Below are 23,179 nucleotides of genomic sequence, written 5' to 3' on the forward strand. Positions count from 1 at the left end.
TCTGCCCAGCCAGAAATACATAACCCCAACACTAAGGAGGTTCACATTTCTGGGGGTGTTTTAAAGCCACTCACATTCTCCTGTACCACTTCACCCCAAGCTGACTCTGCCCTCCCTGTTGCTACTCTCACCTGCCTCCAGCCTTGTCCTCGTGGGGCAGCAGTGATGAGGGATAAGGGTGCTGCTCTGCAGGGTTGCACCCCCAGGTCCCCCCAGTAGCCCTGAGCCTGGCCCAGGTTGCCCTCACCCAGCATCTCAGCCCTCGCTGCACCTCACCAGGCCTGCCTGGAGCTCACAGGGCAGTGGCCCCCTCACAAATGAGGATCAGCCTGTCACAAGTACAGCCGAAACCCACCTCCTGCAGGTTTCAGCCTCACAGCCCCTCACGAGCGGGCTCTAACCCCACAGCCTAGTGCAAGCACTGCTCGGCCCCACACGTTGTCACATCAGCCTCGCAGCCTGACACAAGCAGGCCTTGGCCCCTAAAGCCGACGAGGGAGGCTGCTTGGCCCCCAGGACCCAGACCCAGACCCAGCCTCAGCCTCAGACCCTGACACAGACCCAGTTCTGGGCATCAGCCCGCACTTCCTCCTCACACAGGAGAAACTTCCCTCGGCCACGCCTCCTCATGAATAAATTACCATACAACGCAGTGCACGCTGGGTAGCGCCAGCGGCTCACCCTGCCCTAGAAAGCACAAAGCGAAGCGTGTCTCTATATACCGATAACCCCGGCTTTTTCGCCGTCCGGGGGAAGCTCACTGCCGAGGCCACGCACTGGGTGCTTCGTCACCCGCTGACCACGCCTTGGGGAAGGTCTGAGAGAAGGGCCTCGTAGAGCGGCTCTAGCAGAGCACCGCCCGCGAGGGGTGGGTGAGCCACCAGCAAGGGGGGGCACCGCGAGGGCCGGCATGGGCAGGAGAAGCCGCGATGGTTCCTGGGGGAACCGCGGGTGGATGCTCGTGGCCTCGCGGTGCTTTGAGACAGACTCACGGCCGGCGAGTGCTGAGTCCAATGGGTGAGGTGGGGGACGGCCCTACAACCCAATTCAGACTACTCTCTCCCGGGCACCTTTTATCGCTCCAGATGTTTGTTGTATGTTTTACATGGACCTCATAGGAGATAACACAGAGCAGTTGTTTAGCAGAAGCTAAGAAATTGGTTAACAGAGGCAAAGAAATTGTTTAGGAAGGAAAATACAGAAAATAATGAGGAAAATATAAGGAAATATGTTTTATATATATATAAAAATATAATATATATATCTCTATAATGCACATTATATATGAAAATATATATACATACTGTATATACAATATATATAATTATATATTATATATATTTTATATATGTTATTTTATCTATAAATATAATAGGAGAAAAATATATGTGCTAAACTGAGAACTACAGCAACCTTGAGATATGAAACAACATGTTGGCTTGGCTGAAGAAATGTGCATGCCTGGAGAAGAAGAGGTGAAAAGTTTACTTGGGGAAAGACCTTTGCTGAATTTTTACTTCATCCCCATGACCACCACCAGGAGACACTACGCAAGGGCAGGAGGGAGGAGATGATGAAAATGAGCTCTTGGGACTAATTTGAATACAAAGTAGGAGTAGGTGATGCATATGTATAGGTGCATTGTGAAATCTAATGAATATTCAAAACTTCAGTGTATATAACAAAAGCCTAATTGTGAGATTGGTGCACATGGATTTTGGAGGAATTATCCCCTCGTGCACCCAGTGCTGAATAAACACACCCCTCTCTAGAACTTTCCCAGTTGTAGAGTCGTTTTCCACAAGTCAGTGTAAACCCACATTTTTTGTGCCCCCTCCCTTCGAAATAATGACAACCACACTTCTGATTAAAACAACTTTCCACTCTTGATTTCTGCTCACAAGGGGTTGGGGTAGCGGCGCTGGGAAAGCAGCCTGGGTTGGTTGGGTCGAGAGGCAGCAGCAAGCTGGGAATCAAGAAAAAAACATGGTTTAGTTAGAAGAATGGTTTAGGAAGAAATTGTCCACTGTGAGGGAGTATATGATCTTTAAGGTCTCTTCCAATCCCCACCAGTCTGTGGTGCTAGGATGCTAAGGGAGGGTTTATCCCAAAATGAACACCCACTGTCCTCAGGATGCAGCCAACAAGTATCTGTAACCACCACCACCACCTATCGCACTCCCATCACCGTCCTCCCCCAATTTGTTTTTTTACAGTCATCAAACTCATCCCCAGGGGTGGTATCTCCCTGCACATATGGTTACAGGCAACCTCATATCACCCCAAGAAGCCGGGAACCACCCCCATCCCTATCCCACAGCACCCCAGGAGGATGGCTCTCACCTGTGACACCTGGAGAGGGTTGAAGAGAGGGATTGTCCCCACTGGGAGAGATTCCTGGGAGGTGGTCTGGAAGGGGTGAAGGGAGAAAAACTTAATGGCAGCTCCTCAGGTTTGGACACATCCCCCCCAACACACAAATACACCCATCACCTGCTGTCCTGCTGCTTCCTCACCATCTGCACCCCACAAGCCTTTCACCTCAGTGGATGCTGGAATAGCAGGGAAGGAATTGTCACCTTGCATTCCTCCTGGGACACACAACCAAAAAACAAACCCCAAAAAACCAGAGGCTTTAAAATCTACAAGACTGACAAGGAGAGAGGGGATCCATGCAGCATTTACCAGGGTTTCCAACCAGAGGCTGAGCCAAAGGGTTTGGGTTTGTCCCAGCAGCGAGAGGAGCATCCTGTGGGGATGGCAATGTCCGTTCCTGAAACCACATCCACATCCACCCTTTAGAGGAGAAGCTCCTTGTGTTATGAGAGGGTCTTTGCAGCAGACAGCACACCACACTCTCAGGGTACTGCTCTGCACCCATCCTGCTGCAGAAGTACCCCAAGAGCTACAGGCACCCAATCCACAGAGGAGCTACAGGGCAAACAACCTCTGTCACAAAGCTAAACCACCTGGAGAGCTCAACATTAGGCAGGATTCTGGATACCAAGCCTCTCTACAGTGTAAAAGTTTGCCCTCTATTCCTCATCTCCTGCTAGTTTTGAAAGATCCCAAAATTTCCTGCCCTGGGACCATATGCCATTCTCAATCAGGAGCAAGCTTCCAGGCAGGATCTTGCTCTAAGATCTGCCTCCAAGCCCATTCTCAGCCTGCAGTCAGAGATGTGATACCCTGAGGACTCAACCAGGACTGGGATAACCACACATGGGTGCTTCCCCCTCTCTCCTGTGCTTCCAATTAAAGAGGTTTTCATCCTTTCAGCTCCTAAAATCTTCCCCTCACAGCTCACAGTGCTGCTTCCAATCCAGCAGAGGGAAGTGATTCCCACAGAATTTTCCAAGTGCTCAGAGGGCCTCCCGGATCAAAAAGGCTTTATAAATGCACAATTATTATTAATCAAGGATTCACTTCTAGGCTAAAAGAGCTTCTGGTCCTGCCCTGTCCCTATACAGCGATGAAGAGCTGTGCAATGCAGCAGGAGGACAGAGGGAGAAATAAGGGATGAAGGGAAATATGTGTTCACCTTGTCCCAGGAGCTGTAATCCTGGATGTCACGCACGGGACAGACTTTCATTCCCTACCTGTGGTTCTGGTACAGGAGAGTCTGGGGCTGCCTCAGATGTAGCTTTGGGAGCTTTTTCTTTGGTGGGCTTCAACCAAAACCACCCAAACCACCTGAATCCAGAGCTCTGGGAAATGGAAGGTTTTCCAGTCAACAGAAATGGGTGGAGAAGAGGAGCATGCCACAGCCTTTCAGTTGGCTCCCCACATCAACTGGGAGCAGGCACTATTTTGCCCAGGTCAGGCACAGTGGGCATCAGGGACAGGAAAGCCCAGAGCCAGGAGTCTTCACATCAGTTCTGGCATGGCTCACCTTATCCTCCTCCTCTTTTGGCTCTCCATCAGCATCCTCAGCTGTGCTCTCCAAGGAATTCTGGCTGCTATCTTCCAAGGAGATGGTGGAGCTCTCTGACATGGTTCGAGCCCTTGCCTTTAACTCCTCCTGGCATCAGAGGTCAGAGTCACAGCTTGGTGCTCCCAGAGCATCTGTGTAACTGCTCTGCATGCCAGGCTACACAGACACCAACCCTGGGGATCCTCCCATGGCTCTTACACATCAGGAGGACAGCACCCACAGCAAGGTGCAAGGCCGTGTGGTCCCTGAGGGGACTGCTGGCACAGCAATGAGAGTTTCTGAATGAGTGCAGGGAAGAATGAGCCAGCCAGTCCCAGATTTCCCATTGGTATGGTCTCCCTGACCCCTCTGACTCACCTGCTCTGTTGGGAGGGATGGTTGCACCCCTTCAGGGGGCAACAGGGTACCCCAGGACTCCCCAGCTTCTCCTGTGGAGCAAAGGGAAGGACACAGTCAGGGTTTGGCCTGAGGACCTCCTGCCACATATGTCAGAGCTATTTTCAATGCTTCCACCCCTGAGCAAGACCATGTGGCCAAGATGTACCCCCAGGAGAATCAAAAGACCCTTCTGGATCCTGTTCCCTGCCAGCACCAGGGAGAGAGGAATTCACAAGGCTGCACCAGAACATCTCAAGAACCTTCCTTGCTCTGCTGGACATGGAGCTGGTTTTCTGGTGGCCAAGAAGGCCAACAGCATCCTGGGGTACATCAGCAATAGTGTAGCCAGCAGGAATTGTCCCCCTCTGCTTGGCACTGGTGAGGCCACACTTTGAATCCTGGGTTCAGCTCTGGGCCCCTCACAACAAGAAGGATGTTGAGGGGCTGGAGTGTGCCCAGAGAAGGGCAATGGAGCTGGGGAAGGGTCTGGAGCACAAGGAGCAGCTGAGGGAACAGGGGATGTTCAGTCTGGAGAAAAGGAGGCTGAGGGTTTACTAGGCGAGACCAGCCATGCTAGGGGAGGTTTAGACTGGATATTAGGACATTTCTTCCCCCAAAGAGTTGTCAGGCTCTAGGATGAGCTACCTACAGCAGTGTTGGAGAGAAATAAGTGTCTTGCTGAGTGACATGTTTTATGGGGCAGTGATGGGTAAACAGTGGGACCTGATGACCTTAAAGATCTCTTCCAACCAAAATGATTCTATGATTCTCTAAACTGGGGATGGGCATTTTTCAGAGAAATTAGGCCTGAGCACTTACCTGCTGATGACACCACCTGCAGAGGGGGCTCAGTAAAAACCTGTCCTGAGGGCTGCAGCTCCTGCCCAACACCGAGATGCGGCAATGCTGCCACATCCTCGTGTGAGCTGGGTCCCTGGGGTGGCATGGGATGGTGCCACTGGTTATACTGGTAACCTTCACCCTGTGGAAGTTCCTGGCCAGGCCTTCCATCTGCAAATAAAAGCAAAAAATCAGAATCTTGCTCTGATGCTTGTAACTACTGCACACAATTCTCCTCTTTTCCATTATACATTAGCAGAAGCCAGGAGGGTGAGGAGGGACCCCAAGGACAACTGGTGGGCAAGGGAGGATGTAATCCACAGGCTTTAAGGAAGGTGGACTGTGAAAGATGACAGGGAGGTGTGGGGGGAGGTGGAGAAAAAAACCTCCCAGGAACATGCCTGAGGTTGCAAATGAGCTCAGAATTAAACTACGGAAGCAAAGAGAGATGCACAAGCAGCACGTGCCCAGCAGTTCAAAGGAGCCCAGGGCCTCCAGCCTTTTCTTCCACTCCCAATGCACATCTCAAGTAGGAAAGAAAATTCACCAGGAAGCTGCAAGCTTTCATTCCTGCTCAGCAGGAGCAACCATGGATGAGGCTTTATTGCTTTAGGTAGACTTATTAAGGTGGTTTGGTGGGGTTTTGTTTTTTTTTCACTTGAAAGGCAGATGGAGCAAAAATTAAGTTTGTTTCATTTAAGACAGACACGTATTGCTGTGTCTGATGTTTGACAGTGCAGTCAGCATGATGCCACTGGCCCCAGGTGAATGTCCTGCTTTTTGCAGCTCTGCAGTGTCCAGCCAGAAACATGCTGGGCACCAGGAATTTTTTCTCCTATCACTATGAGACACAGCCAGGCATAACCCCAATACTGGGGGACACACCATAGCACCCCTTCGATGTGGTGCTACAAAACCCTTTGCTTTGCCCACCAGCATCACCTCCAGCCTTCTCAGGGTTGGCTTTTCACCCACAAGCTGCTCCTGTATAGCCTAGAGATGCCCAAGATCCCTAAGAGAGGAGGATGGATGCTCAAATCCATGCTGCCCATCAAGCTCAGACAAAAAGAAGTCATAGAGGACAAGCCCGCGCTGTAAGGATGGAGATGGAGGTCGCTGTGATTGTGTAGATCCCAGCTTGGCACCTTGCTTCAGGGTTTGCCTTTCCCAAGATGAATGAATTCAGCACTGAGCCATCTTTGTCTGCATGCAAGTCCCTCAGATGGTGACCCTGGGTGGCCTTCTCAAAAAGCATGGCCCAGGGATTAGGAAAGCAAGTTAACAAGACCACAAGAAGAAGACCTCACCACTTAGGCAAACCATCCCATCATAACTGTGGCTTTTTTTCCAGGGAAGGATGATCATAGTCTCAGCCCTGATAGCAGCAGAAGGCAATCAGGATTGATGATACTTTTTACTGCCTGGGAGAGCTCTTTGAAGAGAGATTTGGCAGGGAAAGCTGAAGAAGAAATGGCTTGGAGGAATCTGTCATGTTTTATCCTGCCTGCACCAGCATCCATTCTCCACCCAGCAGAAAGTTAGATCTGAGGAGCAGAGGCTGTGTTGGGGGGTCCTGCTGATCCCATGTCTATGAAGCAATGCTGATGGGTCACCAGCTCCTTTATCTCTCAGTGGGACATCCCAATGGACATTATATCCAGCCAGGAAAGGAAAGCTCTCCAGCCCTTGACTTGACAGCCACCCAGGGGAGGGTCATGTCCTTCATACTGATGTCCCTCTTGACCCTCTGAGTGGACTGGCACTGGAGGGGATCCCTTGGCATCACAGACAGGCAAAGCAAAGGGATGAAAGAGGCATTGGGGAAGGGGAAAAGCTAGGAGGCTTCACCCAGAGCCATGCTGCATGGAGGGACAAGCTCCTTCCCAAATCTTTCTCTCTGCAAGTGTGAAATCCCCTTAGTTCAGCTCCAATTTGCATCCTCAGAGGAGTGCCTGGGAATGGGGCCATCTCCCCAGAGCCCCAGCTGGGAGGCAAATGCTTCATCCAGCCACCCACCACCACCCCCCTTTTCCCTCCCCATGGCACCCACAGGGACTCCTGAAGCTGCAGTAATTAGGCCCAATTACTCAGACTTCATGGGGAGAACACAAACCATCAAGCCCTTGTTTTGCAGCCTCATGCTGGCGGGATGTGCTCAAGCAGGAGCCAAATTTTGAGCTCCGAGGGGATGCAAGGAGCAAGGAGCATCCACTGAGAAACCCTCCAGGGAGCAGGGAGCTGTGGCCATTGCAACCTCCTGCTTCTTTTTCTTTACCTGCCCGTGATGAAGCAGCCCAGGAGAGCCCTGGCTGAGTGGGTGCCACCTCCAGAGGGAGCTCATTTTTCATCTGCAAGGAATCGACAGAAACGGTCATAGAACAGCGAAGAAAAGGAATAGCACAGGGCAAAGGCTGAGGAAAGCACAAAGGTGAGGTAAAGGGCAATGTGGTTCTGGGTGGAGCTGGGGCTCATGACTCCATCCAGTCTGCAGGAACCCAAGTTACTGGTGAGATCCATACCAACACAGTCACAGCAAGTGAAGGGGCCAACAGCAAGCACAAAGGGTAACTGGAGAGAGAAAGGGCCACAAAATCAAAAGCAAACATGCAACCTGACCAAACAGCATTAATCCATGTGCCTGACCACAGTTAAGGGACCCAAAAGAACACATCTGCCAGGTGATGGCCCAACAGCATCCTCTGCAGCATCCTTGCTGCGAGAGATCTTCACTCACCCTCCAGCCCCTGGCTGCCCTCCTTGAGCCAAGGAGCAATTTTCCTGGTGGGAAGCTCCTGCAGCCCTCATTCCTTATACATGCAGGTGCTACAACCTCCCTATTCCCACTGAAGCCAGAGATCCCACACTAGAGAACACACCTGAGAGCTCACAAGCCAAGGGGAAAAGCAGCCTCCCCTCAACATTCATATCCTCCCCTCAACATCCATACCCATCCCCTCAGATGAAGGCAGAGGAGGAGGATGGTCCTGCAGATAGCCCACCCCCAGCATCCCCAACCTGCTCCTCCTTACCTCCCACTCCTGGCAGCAGGCTCGGAGCTGTTCCAGCCAGTCAGGCTCCAGATTCTGGTCCTTCTCTGGCATCTCCAGGAGCAGTGGGTCAGAGAGCTTCAGCCTCTCAGCAAGCTGTGGAGCCAGGAGGGCAATGGGGCTCAGCACACTTCTCATCTCCGTGGGGAAGAGACCAACCCTGGCAGTCATTGCATGTGGCCAGGCACATAGGCACTAGAGCTCCACTTCTTAATATAGGTGTAAAAGGTTAACACCAACTTCTTGTGCAAAATTTAATCCCCCTCCTGCACTGCTGCAGAGAAGAGTTGTCCTGTCCTGTGTCCCACAGAGTCTCCCATCAGGGCTAACTCAGCCACCTCCCCAGAGATGCTCTTCACATAAAAGAAGCAAGTAACTATTTTAATAATTTTCTCCCCTAAGGTAAACGAGCTCCTTTAATCCTGCTTGCCAGGCAGCCCAAGGCACCGGCAGGTTCATAGGACACAGCACCAGGAGCCCTGGGAACAGACCGGCCCCCAGAGCTTTGCACCCACCCCAAACCTGCCTGATGGGGACGGATGGGAGCCGGCAAGGTTGGAGCTAAGGGCTCACACACATGGAAAACAAACCCGGGGATGGGAGGGACCTTCTCAGATTACCCAATCCGTCTGCCGACATTCCCGACGATCCCGTGTGCCCACACCAGCCTATGTTTGTCTGATTTGCACTCCAAGGAGAAGATTTCACAGCCTCCCCTGTCCTGATGTTTAATGTCCTTAGAGCTAGTTTTTTCTTAGTATTTCAGTGAAAGCTTCCCTGCTGTAAATTATGCCTCTTGATTCCTGGTCCCACAGAATCTGCAGGGCCAGGCAGGCACTGTCTGTCCTCTGAAAAGCAGTTTCCTGAGTGCCAGGGAACTGTCAGCACCCCCCTGTACCCCCTCCTCCCCCAGCATATCTTGCTTGGAAAAAAAAATAGCCCCAAGGCCTCCTTCGGAGGTCATTTTCCTCTCTATCTCTTACCACCCCTGCTCTTCTCTCTTGCACTTAAATCCAATTTGTCCCTGTGCAGCATCCCTAACAGGGCACAGTGCCCAAGCCAAGACCCTCAAGACCCAAGCCAAGAATCACAGAATTACCCAGGTTGGAAAGGACCTCTGAGATCATCAAGTCCAACCCTTAATCCACTACCACAGTGGTTACCAGACCATGGCACTGAGTGGGGGGCATTATCCCCCCTTGTCTCACACCTGCCATTCTTACTCTCCTATCCCAGAATAACACTGTGACAATGGATTTCTTTGGTTTTTTTTGTTGTTTTTTTTTTCTGCAACAGCATCCTGTTATGTTGCTACTCATTTTTTCCATGCTCCACTATCTCCCCCAGGCCCCTCTCAGCAGTATTGATGCTGCGTGGTTCTTTTCTCCTGCAAGAGAAAGGTCTGTGCTGCCCTGGCTGCAGCCACATTGGGCTCCAGATGCCATCAAACAGAGCAAGAGGTTCCTCTGGAGCAGCCCAGGGTGTGACTGCAGCCTCCTTGCAGAGCTACATTCCAGTCTGGAGAATTGCTTGGAGAAGGGTCCAGTTTTAAGCCAGTTGGATGAGGGGAGATGGCACTCAGAGTCCTTACTGGATTTTCTTTAACCGGTATCGACCCAGTTCTTGGGGATTTACCAAATTCCCTCCCAGCTCCTTTGCACTTTTTTATCTTCTACACTTTGTTAAAAGGCTGCTGCATGCATCAAGGGCCACCAAGAGTCATCCAGGGCTTGACTTGCAGCTCATCCTCAGCCACACAGGTCTCAGCTATCCCCCCAGCACCAGCCCTATGGGCCACTTCTTCTTACAGCTGAAATTTTTTAAAAACAAAGCTGAAACCAGCACAAAACACACTTCCCAGCTCCAGGAGGTTACAGTGGGACATGACCCATGTGGTTGGAGCCCAGCTCAGGACAGGGGACAACAGCAGAGAGTGGAGTAACTCAGCACCCAGCCAGAAGCTTGAGGTGCCAACAGACCCACCATCCCCATCATTTTTTGCAGACACACATGTGCTCATCCTAAAATCAATGGCAGGAAAGAGGAAATTAGGAACATGATTACTTCTAAACAGGGGGGAATGTTTAATCCAAAAGCTAATGTGCACTTTGATCAGTATTAATGAATCAGCACCTGGTTATATATCGTCCCCAGCTTCAAAAGAAGGGAAGTCTTAATCAAACACTAATATGTATCATAATTTGTAACACAGTCTAAAACATCAAAGATAAGAGCATCTACCAGTGCACTACTTTTTTAGATGAAAGTGTTTTCTCTCAGGAGGAGCATTATCCCCAGCAGAACGACAGATTTGAGAGGCTGTTAGACAGTAAATAGGTTTCAGCAATGGGGTGAGGGGTGAGGGAGCTGTGCCAGCTGAGTTTTGGGCAATTTCTATAGCACCTGCTCCAGCCTGGCATCCCCCTGCTGCCCCTTGTCTCCCAGAAACAGAAGTGCTCAGGTACTAACAGGCTGACTCCTGTTCTTATCTCTGCTGTCAGAGTGGTTCCAAAGAATGTTTATCAATATGGTGATAGATGCTTTATATATATACATAAGTATAAATATAAATATATATTTATATTGTTTTCCCCCACCCTCATGGAGGAAGGCTCCCAGCAGACTTGGTGCTGCCCCAGTGATTCATATGGAGCAGATAGGGACCTGCTCAGGGGGAACCTAAGACATTTCACTTCTCCTTTCCCTGCCCCAGCACCACACTCATGAGACAGGAGTTGGGCTCAATGTTACAAGCTGGGACATGCTCCTGCTACCTGTCACACCAAAAAAAGCTTCCTACATCGATGATAATTAGGTACTCCACAAAGATGATGGCCTTACCATGCCTAGGGGCTGCTCAGAGCAGCCAAGCACCATTCAGCCAAGCACCATTCTAAAGTTGGGAAAGCCCAAGGATGCTTCCGACCACACCAAGTCCTGAATAGGTACCACCTGCCAAGGAGGTACCAAGGGGAGGGATGAGACTCACCTTCATCACTTGCTGGGCCAGAACAGGGTGTCTGGCCAGACCTTGACCCAGGAGGGCAGTGGCAATCTGCTCACAGTATTGCAGGGCCTGGGCTGGGAGCCCGTGGTCAGCCAGGCGAGAGGCGTAGAGGAGTTTGTAGACCTTGGGAGAGGGAAGCAGAGCAGACATAGGTAAGCAAGGAGATGCTCATGCCCATGGGTCCCCTTTGCCCTGGCATAGCATCTCAGTATGATTCAGAGCACCCCTGGTCACGAGTCTCATCACCCCGAGGTCACCTGCACCTTGAGGACACCCAGGTTTGGGACATGCCACACCACAGTGCTGTCATGGGGTCAGCCTGGCTTCATTTATCCAATTTGTGTGCAGCAGCAGCATCTGGGTGCTCATTTTGCAAAATCAAAACCAATCAATTACCCAGAGAGCAGGAATATAAAGAGAACCAAGGAAGCACAAACACACCACCTCCCAAAGCCTGCCCAAAGCTCTGCCCTGGAGGAGCCCTGCAGACAGGGCAGCATCACTCCCAAAGCCCAAAGAGGTGATAAAGCCTTGCAGAGCAGCCTAAACCCCTGGATTCAGGGAGGTGAATGGATGAATGTTTTGGGGCAGGGCTGTGCTGCTGCTCCAGATGTGCTCGTGCAGAGCTGCTACCTGGAAGGGGAGCAGGAAGGATTCAGGCTGTCGGAGCTGCTGACAGTACTCCAGGATTTCCATCCTCTGGATGGCCTCTGTCGTGGCAAACTGGGTGAACGTCTGACTGCTGGGGAGAGAGGCAGGTTCAGCAAAAGGAAGCAGAGCTCTTCCCCCCGGGGAAATAAAATCCACAGGGATTGCTTTTCTCCACAAGGGAGATCCTGGGGATGGGGAAAAGGTGGGATATGTCACCCTGGCCAGAGCACTGCCTGCCTGGGCTGGCTCACCAGTGGCTGCTGCCCAGCAGAACCATGTGCTCTGCCTTAGCCCCAAAGTAGCCAAAAGGAATATCTGCCATCAGGTAGCAGAAATGGGCTGCTTCCACTGCTCCCTTGCCAGCTGGGTGGGAAGGAAAAAAAAGACAAATACTTAAGCATCACTGCATGGTCAGCACAGCTTTGGAGGCACCTGAGCTCTGGTGAAAACCCAAACCCAATCACGCTGCTTTTCTCTACTGCACATTCAGACATTGAGCCCTCTCTTCTCTCCATTTTTTTTTTCTCTTTTCCCCCATTGGTGATTTCTGTGCTAAGCAGGGAGTTTCAGCTCAGTGGTAGGAACAGGGGAGCCTGTGCAGGGCCCAGCTTCACTTCTGCAGAGTGAAACCACTGAAACCCCTGAGGTTCCACACCACTGCAAGCCAGGCTCAGTCCCTGCAGTCCCTCCAGGTTCAGTTGCTCCAGAAATCTCAAAAAAGCAGCCAAATGATGTGTCCTAACCTGACAGCTCCAGGGGTATAAGTGTGCAGGACCCATTTCAATGCTGACACAAATCCATGCCAGCACATATGTGCATGGTGACCACGCAGGTGACCCTCCCAAATGTTACAGCAGGAACACAACTGCTCACAGTGGCCTTGGCTCACCCAAAGTGTCCCCCATGGTGATGATGGCTTGGTGGTTCAGCTCCATGTCTCCAGCTTTGTTGGACAACATCACTGCCAGGTGGGGCCTCCAGTCTCCCCATGTGGCATCCCCACAGCACTGGAAGGAGAGGAGAAGAAATGTGAGCAGAGGTGGTGACCACAAGGTCAGCATCACAAGCAAGTAACAGCACAGAGGCTGCTTGCTTTCTGGCTCACAGACCAGTGCTGCCTGAGGGATCCTTCCTGACATGAGCTGGAAGAGGGTCTGCAATGGGTCATTGGTGGCCAATGTGCTGGTGAACCTGTGAGGAGACAGCAGAGACAAGGCTGCCATGCTGGCACCCCAAACTTTCATTCATCTCCAAGAGCATGTCCCAGATGCCCCCCCCAAACTCTCATTTATCTCCAAGAGCATGTCCCAAATGCCCCAGGGAACTGGAGTCCTGAGAGGCTTCCTGGAGAAAACAGGAAGGACCATCAGCCCACCAGGCTGACGTTCTACATCACCTCCAGAGCAGGCAAATCTCCAGGACAACACTGGATAAAGTGCCTTTGAAAAGATTGGGGTTACACAAGGGAGAAAACTTCTGCTTAACAGTCCCTGAAGGGATAAACTCAGTGAAGACAAAGTATGTTAATTCTACCAGGATAACGTACACAGAAGTGGGATGCACTGCTCAGACCAGGCTGGATCATTGTGAAGAAGGCTCAGCTAGCCCTACCTTGATGGCTGCCTTAGTTTGGGCAGCCAAGGAAAAGCCCAAAACTCAGAACAAATCCATGCCACTTCTCCAGGGAATGGTTTTCCTTTTGCTTTCTAGCCCTCACCTGGGCTCAGCAAGCCCAAAGGACTCAGGCCCATCCAGATGGATGCCTCCTATCCCCTCTGCCCCTTCTAAAAGGATCCAGACAAAATCAATGGGTTTTTTTACAGGCACTGGGGCTGAGGGAACCTGAAGGGATAGCAGGCTTGGCAGAACCAGTTGGCAAATCCTACCATGCTTTAGTTTCTCCAACTCACCCAGTGAGCACCCAGCTGTAGGTCCGAGGGTCCATCTTGCTGGAGAGAAAGAGGGCATGGCCCCACAGATGGTTTCTCATGGCCCAGACCAGAGCATCCTGCAGTGAATGGGGAGATGAAAAAGGGTTTGCATTAGCTCTGCTTCCCTGCCCTCTCCTGGACAATGTACTCACCCCACTCAGAGAAGAGCACAGAATAGCAGCTCCGGCTTTGATGCATACTCTCCAAAAAAACTCTTCCATGTTCACAAAGACCCCTTTATCTTTCTACCTTCTGGGACTTTCACAGCAATGTTATCTTTCCCGGATTTCCAGGTCTGTGCTCCCTGTTAGATTTTCCATGCCACTGCTATGAGACTCCAGCCTGGGCACCCAAACTTCTCTACATCCAACCCTCCTCTCTTCCTGTGCCTTTGGTGTCCCTTGAGCTGCAGCTAAACCTGCAGTGCTGGTGCTCAGCGTCTTCTCTTCACTTGGGGCCTCATCCCAATTTGCAGTGGTGGGAAACCACTGATGTACAGCCCCTTGGTTGTACAAACACCACTTGAAGGGTTGACCCCGCAACCACAAGGCACATATTGTCCACTCCCCTCCCTCCCTCTGAAACCTGGCTGAGAAGGAACCAAGGAAAAGCATCAGCCCTGTGTCCTGCATCCCCCTCACCACTTACTTTCTTCCTGCCATAGTAGAGGAGCTTGGTGAACTTCTCCACTATCTGTGCCTGAGTCTCCACAACAGGAGGAACCTCCCCTGTGATAAGGTCCAATGTCCCTGTCTGGTGGGTCATCCACTCTTCATCTGTCAAGCCCATCAGGTTTGTTGCAGGGTTTTTTCTCTTGTATTTCTCCCGGCACTTGCAGTCCTGCATCAGCAGCTCAGCTGTGTCTGAGCCCACCATGGACTGTGACAGGGAAGGAGAGGAGCTTAAGAGGCTGCTTACACTTGGATCCTCATCAAAATGACCAGCACCCACTTTTGGAAGGGTAAAGGATGCAGCACAACCAGCAAGACCTTCAGAGCACTTGCCCTGAAGATCTTACTCATCTGCTTCCAACAAGCAGCCACAGATTAGACTGGGTGATTAGATTAGATTCCCACTGGGTTAAGGGCATAATTCCCTTTTAAGCATAATTGCTGGCTCCTCCATGAAGGAATGGGATGCATTTAAGGTTCACCCACCCCTGAAAACAACAACAGGATTGCGAGGCACCTAAATGGCAGAGAAGTTGTCTCATTTCTAAGATCCAAAGGGTCAGCTCCTCCAGGACACCCACCCCATTTTGCTGGCAGAGGACGACCAGCAGTTTCCAGAGAAGAGCTGAATCTCTGCCTCTTTGTGTTGAGAGATCACAGCTCGTGGCTATCTTCTGCTGACAAAATGTCATCACATCCACCTTGTGCAGATCTTCCCTAGAGCAGCAGAAAAAAGCATCAGAAGGACCCCAGGCAGAGAGAACTGGGATATCAAACTCAAAGCAGCCCCAGGTTCACTGATGGACATGCCAAAGATTCACAGGGAGGGATGGAGGAGACAAGATCCCCAGTGTCAATGACCACATGGGCCACACCAAGCCCAAAGATGCTTAATTTTTATCATTATTGTGACTCTTTGCAGGTTGCTTTGTCTCAGGGATGCAGAGTGCATCTCAGCCTCTGCTCTCCTGCTAATATTTTCCTCCATTCGTCTGCAAAGAGCCTCGGTTTTGTTTTGCTGTGCTGCTGCCTGGGTCTGCAGTGCCTTTTATTTAACTGCTGAAGTGCAGAGAGAAAGACCACACAAACCCTTTGGATCTGAAACAGAAGCAGAAAGCTTTAAGCTATGTGCAAAGCCAGGCAGAACTGCTGCCTTCCAGTAAAATAATCAGGCAGCTGGAAAGAAAGGATGGCTGAGACACAAGATGGAGAGAGGAAGATGCTGATCCTGACTCAATCACACCAACATCTCATATGGAGATTCCCAGCATCACAAGGGGTAACCTCCAGGTCTTCTACCCAGATTTTAAGGATACACCAATCTTTTCGTCAGGGGGTGGTTTTCCTCCTCCTGCACATTCCTTTTCTATCCTCACTTTAGCTGTGAGTGTCCAGCAGGCATCCTGGTGTAACCAGTGCAATACAGAGCCAGCCTGGGGGACTTCAGGCCATGGTTCATGCCCAGGCTCATGATGGATGAAGGTGATGAAGGTACATACAAGGTCTGACCCTGTTGTGCTCAGCCTCAATGGACAAAAAACTTGGGAAAAGCAAAACCACAGGTTGACTCAGGACTTCAGACATCCCAAAAATCAATTTTCTGAGACATGAGTATAAAATAAGGTCAGACATACAAACCACACCAAACCCACCCCCTAGAACCATTCAGAAGAAATATGTCCCAGTATCCAAACCAATCCACACCCTAGCAAAAGGGATGGGGGGGGGGGGGAAAATAGGCTCCCAATCTGAACCCAGATTTTTGCAGCTATCTCAAAACCATGGGAACCCTAAAGTCTGCCCTGATCTCACATCTCCACCCAAAGGAGAGGTGCTCCCAGGTGAGCCCCCCTAGCACAGCCAGAAGAACACAGCTCCCAGAACTGCTGGTGCAGCACACCTGACCAGGGGTCCTGGGAAAGCCTGGAGCTCCTCCAGCTCTTTTGTGTCACGAAGGATAACCTGAAAAACAAGAGCAAAGTCAGCAGCTGGACTCCAGCAATCAGACCCTGATTGTGGGCTGGAGATAAGAGGGCACCAGGGAATGGGAAGGCAGTTGAGGAGGCTGTTTGGGTGATAAACCATCCCTCAGGTCACATCAGACAGAGGCTGTAGGATACCTCCAGGCTGTGTAGCTCCACGTGGGCTTGCTGTCCCTCAGCAGGGCAGTGGGGACACACCAACACCAGCTGGCCTCCAGCCCCAAAGCACATTGCCACGTGAGGCAGTGAGAACTTTAAGGGTACCACAGGGGCTGAGGTGGATACCAAGGACCTCCCTGCAACGACACAGAGGCCACCATCACCATCCCCTTGGCCCTGAGTCCATGTTACCTCCACTCTGCAGGAAGTGACCAGGTCCCAGTCTTGGCCCCCAGATTAAATCAGTGCTTCCCCCCTGAAAAAAAAACCCTGTCCCCTAAAGCAGAAGCCATGCATGGCAGCTCCTGTACCTATCCCTGCAGCCCTGAGTCCTGCCTGTGCCTGCACAACCTTTCTCCAGGAAAGAACCAAGCTATGGGGCAGCAAACTGGATGCCAGCCAATTATTTCTTTCTTCCACCTTCTCAGGAGGGGGCCAGGGCACCATCAAACCTCACCTGGTTGTGGTGGGCTCCAGGTCCCTGATGGTGTGGGGTCGTGGTGGTCAGCACCATCATGGATGTACTGGCTGAGCTCATAGGTGCTGGAGCTGAGCCCCAGCTCCTGGTACTTCAGGAGCAGGCTGGGTGGGTCTGAGGGCTGCAAGGAAGGGAGACAAACACAAACGTGGTTGCGAAACCAGGGACACCACTGCTTTTCTGCTCCCCAGGCAGTGGGCCAGGCTCTGCTGCTCCTTGAAATGGTCCAGCTGGAGAAGCACGGAGCAGTCAATCCCCATCTATGCCCTTCAGCATCTTAGGTTCAACACAGCACATCCCCTGTCACACCCAATGGCTTTTAAAATCATTTATATCAGCCACTGGTCTAACCCAACAGCTTTCCTAGCCTTGATTTTCTGGCCATGCTTCTCCTAACACACTCAACATAGCCAGCAGACAGGGCTTGAGAACCCCCAAAAAACATTGCCCAGGGGCAAAACTACAACACAGCTCAACTGATCTTTTAATTTGTTCTTGGCAAAACACATTGCTCAGGACACAAGCATGGTGGAGCAGGATGTGGTGGACAGAACTGACAGTGACACACAAGTCCCATCTACCTAGGGAGAATCCCACCAAGCAGGGATTTCCAGCCTGCACTTGGCCCTGCAAGCTGGACAGCCCCATGAGCTGGGGGAATCACAGCCCCCAGATGGAGACTATAGAATTAATAACCTGCTATAATATGTATATATATATATATAATATATAATAATTTGTAACATAGCAAAGAGCCTTTTTCTCCTCAACCTTCTTCCCAGCTGGAGGAGGGACATTTCTGTTGCTACCAAAACCTCTGGGGAGATTCCCAAGTTTTTTTTTTATTTCTCCACCCCTGCCCATCCTGAGGTTACCTCTTGGGGCTGACCACCAACCTCCCTCAAATCACTGCTGAGGGTTCCTTCCCCTGACTGCTCTCTCCTGGCAGCTGGGATGTAGTTCTCCTTGTGAGAGCCATAGGCCTGTGTCCTGCAAGTGGGAGCAAAGACACCCTAAAGGTCATGGATTTGGCACCAGCCACCAGTATTACCACCCACTAATTTTGCAGCAGGTGTTTGCACCAAGGGGATACCCAAACACCCTCACCTCTCCTGCCCTGGGGGTGAGGTGGCCAGGTTGGGGTGGTAGCCCCTGTAGTAGTGATGGTCCTGGTACTTGGTGCTCTGGCCATAAAGCTCTCTCTGCCTCAGGTCTAGAGAGAGAATCAAGATGTAGCCTTACCCCTCCAGAGCAAGCAGCCATAATGAAGTTGCAAAAGAAAAACAATGAGTCAGGCAACGTGCCATGCACACGCCATTTGCTTCCAAATTAGCCCAAGATGTTGGAGGTATGATAAAGCCCTGCACACATTTGCCAGCACAGATCTCTTTTCCTTTCCTTTTTCTTCCTTTCACTCCAGGAACTCAGCAGAAAGGAGGCCCTGACCACCCTGATCACACAACAGCATCAAGTTCAGCATGGAACAGGGAATGATGCAGGGGTTTAGCCATGGAGATCAAGACTGAACATTCCCTTGGATGCCCCTTGTTCCTCCTCATGTTTCAAGGAGAGAACACCCACCCATGGCCCAGGAGCATGGGCAGAAGGAAGTCCTAGAGATGTGCAAGCCCTGGGAGAAGAACCCATCCTGGAGAAAGCATTGCAACTCACGTTGCCTCCATCCCTAAAGGATCACCCCATACCTCTGTCACCCTGCCAGGCCACTGGCTGCCACTGGTGGCTTTGGTAGGGGTAGTCACCCCCATAGCTGCCTGCTGGGTACTGCCAGTCAGGGTCTTCATAACCTTGCCTGAAACACAACACAACAGACTTAATATGAGGAGCAAAGAGCAGCACTGCAAGTTCACATATAGGGTTCAATTCACACACTGGAGACAAAAGGGGTGAAGGAAATAAAGCCAGCCCTGCCGAAGTGCCTTGCTTGGTCCAGCATCATGCCTGGAAGGAGCAGCAGGAAAATATCTTGGATATTTTCCCATCCCCAGTCTATGAAAAAACTTTGCCCTGCAATTTCAGGAGATGCCCTGTTTCAGCTCAGCGGTGTGGAGTTGTCATGGGGACCAACATTTACCCACATTTTAGGAGAGCTTGCCCAAAAACACCTTCTCTGCCAAGCTGCCATGTTCACTGCACAGCTCATCGGGTCTCCCCTGCACTGGCTCCCAGCCCTAACCACCCACCTCTCATGTACCCACACTCCCCACAATTTACACAGCAGTGAATTTACTCAGCTCTACACAACACCCCCCACACCCACCATACAGCCTCATCACAATCCCCTGAGTACACACACCAGTAACTCAGGGAAATCAACCAACTTTGCTGGAAATCAACCCAACTCAAAGCTTTTTCTCATCACTGGGAGCATCCTCCAGCCCCACTATTTTATCCTTCCCCTGTCCCCTCCCCTGCTGCAACACCTGAGCTTGCCCTCTCCCTTATGCTCCTCTATTACCTTTGGATTTTTGTTGTTCAGCTTGTGCACATTTTATCACAGACTGGTTTTGCAAGAGACCTTAAAAATCATCTAGCCCAACTCCCCTGCCATGGGCTGGGACACCTTCCACTGGACCAGGTTGCTCCAAGCCCCATATAACCCAGTATGGACCACTGGCAGGGATGGGGCCACCACAGCTTCTCTGGGCAGCCTGGGCCACTGTTCCACCACCCTCACAATGCAGAATTTCTTCCTACTGCCTAACCTAAATCTCCTCTCTTCCAGTTTGAAACTGTCCCTCCCCAGCTTCCCTGTAGCCCCTTCAGGTCCTGGAAGTTGCTCTAAATTTTCCCCAGAGCCTTGGCTTCTCCAGGCTGAAAAATCCCAACTCTGTCAACACGGCTCCAGGCCTCTGATCAACCTCATGGCATCCTCTGGACTTGCTCCAGCAGCTCCATGTCCTTGTGTTGGGGACTCCAAAACTGGGCACAGCACTGCAGTGGAGTTTCAACCAGAGTTGAGTAAAGGAGGAAAAAAAATCACCTCCCTTGGCCTCTAAGTGTGCAGCTGGTGGCTGCTCATCCCTTTGCTCAAGCTGTGAAGAGGTCAGCATCCCCATTGAAAGCCACTCATGAGAGCAGCAAAGTGGTCAAATCTTATTTTAAAGTGAGTTATTTTAAAGCAAAAAATTTATTATTTTATAATAAATTTTATTATAAAGGAAAGGGGGGGGGGACGACAGCTCTCACCTGGAGTACAGCCAGTTGGGGCAGTCAGCCCAGGGAGTGGGTCCATGGGTGTCCCTCCAGGGCTGGTGGCCCTCATCCCAGTGGTGGCTGGGAAGGTGGCTCCCATCCCAGGAACTGGATCGAGGCTGAGGTCCTTCATGGAGCAGCTGCTGGAAGGGCTGGGTGGGGTGTCTGTGTTGAGCTTCCCCCCACCCACCCCGGGGTGGTTGGGGTGGCTGGGCAGGGGCCCAGGGGTCCATCACCAGTTTGCCAGTGAGAGCCTCTCAAGTTTTGGAGTGGGAGGGAGGGTTAAGCCCCAAATGGTTTTAATGACCTACAAGCAATGAGATAAACCACAGTGTGTTTAAGCAGCAGCTTTTCAGCCCTCTCAAAGCCCCTTGTGAAACCTGTTGTCACTAGCTCTCTGATTTTTTTTTTGGTCACCATTCTTTCCAAAAAACGTGCAGAGGTGAAGAAAAAGCTTCTTCCCCTTCACCTAAACTTGAAGGTCCCCTGCAGACACCTGGATGAAATGATCCATTTTTTGAAAGCATCAGGCATCTGGCTCTCCTAGAGCAAGAGGTAGCATCCAGGTAGCTACCCCCTGCACCCCACCTACAAATTCCCATACATGGAATCACAGACTGGTTTGGGTTGGAAAGGACCTTAAAGACCATCTAGTTTCAACCCCCTGCCATGGGCAGGGACACTTCCCCCTAGACCAGGTTGCTCCCAGCCCCATCCAGCCTGGCTTTGAACACTTCCAGGGATGGGACAGCCACAGCTTATCTGGGCAGCCTGGGCCAGTGCTTCATCACCCTCACAGTGGAGAATTTCTTCCTAATGTCTAAGCTAAATCTCCCCTTTTCCAGTTTGAAACTCTTCCCCCCTCATCCTATTACTCCATGCCCTTGCAAAAGTCCCTCTCCAATGTTCCTGTAGCCCCTTCAGGCACTGGAAGGTGCCCTAAGGTCTCCCCAGAGCTTTCTCTTCTCCAGGCTGAACAATTCCAGCTCTCTCCGCCTGTTTCCAGAGCAGAGCTGCTCCACAAGGTGAGAAATCACTTCACTTCTGTGAGGAGGCAGTGAAACCCTGTTTTATACATGGTAGGGAAGGGATACTGGCAAAGCCACAAGCAAGGAGAGTTATTCTCAAAAATAAGGATTGAGTAGGGATTGAGGCAGGAAATGTGGAGCTTTGCTCATGGAAGCTATGAGATGGGGTGGAAACAGGGTTTCCCTCCTGCCTTGCAGCTCCAGCAAGAATACAGCAGTTGCAGTGGACACTGGATTTACTGCAACAGTCCCACAAAGAGAAGGAGACCCTAAGGAGAGCCAAGAGCAACATCTGGGTGAAACTCCAGCTGCGTTGGGGGGGAGATTCCACCCTCCAGCCTCCCCTTTCTCCTGTTACATTATCAGTACCCAAACTACACTCACAAAAGCTCACAAATGTCCCCAACACAGGCCGGTGGGCCAGATGCTTTCCAAACCACTTGTCATGCTGCTCACACTCTTAAGTTTAAGGCATCTTGGGGTCATTTCAGTGCTGAGAGGGGAGGACAGACTCAGACCGGAGCAGAGATGCCTCAGTTTCTGCCTTTCCTAGGTGAAATCAGGGTTAAATCCTTGCCCTAAATAACCCCCCAGGCACAAGCATACAGCCACCCATCATTTCAGACCCACTGAGAGTCCCCTTAATTTTGGGCCAGAAGTCCCCCTCCCTTTTCCCCCCCACCACAGCAGCCACACACACCTGCTGGGAGGCTTCTGGGGCCCTTCTTCCACTCCCTGGGTGCTGCTGTCAAAGTCCACTGCCACATGGGCAGCTGTCCCTGTGGTGGGCAAAGGGCAACCACTGCTCATCCACCCCAGGAAGTCTCCCATGGCCACTCACTCAGCTCCTAGGGAAAGGTTGTGCTGCTCTTTGCATCCCTGAGGGTCACCTTCTCCATCACTTCTGCCTCTTCTCACCCAAGAGATGAAACACACAGCCTCCCAAACTTAAAAAAAAAAAAGGCCAAATCTTTCTTCTGTAGGGTTTTTTTTTGGTTGGTTTGGTTTGTTTGCTTGCTTTTTGGTTTTTTTTTTTTAATGCCATGGCTGCCCAGGGAAGTAGTGGACTCACCACTCCTGAAGGGTTTTAAAAGCCATGCTGAGGGAGATGGTTTAACATTGGATTAGGCTCAATGACCTTAAAGGGCTATTTCTACCAGAACAATTCTGTATTTCTAACTATCCTCCTCTGCACATCCTCACAGCTCCTAAAACCTGCTGTTCTTGAGTTAACCTGGAACCAGACACAGTTCAAATCATTAACATCCATCCCACAGGGCAGAATTTGGGCAGGATGGAGCCAGGTCCCCCCCAGCAGTGCCACATCTCAGTCCTTATGGTACAGTAACACCTTCATTCTATAAGCAATGAAGGATCCCTGCCTAGAAACCCTCTCCCAAACTCTCTCACCCTAAAAAACCAAAAAGGGAGTCAATTAAAGCAAATGGCATCATAGGAAAAAAACAAACCGTAAAATCTAGAGATAAGAGCCAGCATATTCCACCCAGCAGCCTGGTTCCATCTTTTCCCCTTCTCCTGGGAGAGCCCAGAGAGCTCCTGACCCCTGAAATCTCCATTTGTTGAGTGCCAGAAGCCAGAAGGCAGCACAGAGGAACACAGCATGACCAGCAGAAAACCCTTTTTTTTTTTCTCCTTAATTTCTTTTTTTCCTTCATGTCTTTTTTTCCTCGGACCCTCCCAGTCATGACTTTCTCTGGCCTCTAAATTAACTCCACCATGACACTTAAACACCAACTGCTTTGGGATTCACAGGCAGGATCCTATTCCTTGCATTGTGGGGGCACCATCAGAAAAAAGCTATTTTAATGATGTTGGAAGGCTATATATATATATCAGCAC

The 23,179-nt window shown here is 51.0% G+C and overlaps 1 protein-coding gene across 1 annotated transcript; it reads right to left on the minus strand.

Annotated features, from left to right (window-relative positions):
* Positions 1 to 1,867: 1,867 nt before the first annotated feature.
* Positions 1,868 to 22,099, minus strand: SEC16B (SEC16 homolog B, endoplasmic reticulum export factor). Its single transcript, XM_071751155.1, has 26 exons — positions 22,020 to 22,099; positions 20,286 to 20,598; positions 18,782 to 18,888; positions 18,186 to 18,291; positions 17,954 to 18,068; positions 17,058 to 17,199; positions 16,580 to 16,737; positions 16,360 to 16,421; positions 15,041 to 15,176; positions 14,437 to 14,667; positions 13,768 to 13,865; positions 12,967 to 13,048; positions 12,747 to 12,864; positions 12,109 to 12,220; positions 11,840 to 11,948; positions 11,189 to 11,329; positions 8,182 to 8,295; positions 7,428 to 7,500; positions 5,132 to 5,323; positions 4,292 to 4,362; positions 3,893 to 4,021; positions 3,600 to 3,707; positions 2,686 to 2,773; positions 2,494 to 2,591; positions 2,344 to 2,409; positions 1,868 to 1,966 (listed from the first exon to the last, which is right to left on the minus strand). The coding sequence occupies exons 2-26, from the start codon at positions 20,522 to 20,524 to the stop codon at positions 1,898 to 1,900; spliced, it is 2,964 nt and encodes a 987-aa protein (XP_071607256.1). The 5' UTR covers positions 20,525 to 20,598; positions 22,020 to 22,099; the 3' UTR covers positions 1,868 to 1,897.
* Between the last annotated feature and the right edge of the window lie 1,080 nt (positions 22,100 to 23,179).

Source organism: Heliangelus exortis, chromosome 8, assembly GCF_036169615.1.
Source record: "Heliangelus exortis chromosome 8, bHelExo1.hap1, whole genome shotgun sequence".
NCBI classification, from domain to species: Eukaryota; Metazoa; Chordata; class Aves; order Apodiformes; family Trochilidae; genus Heliangelus; species Heliangelus exortis.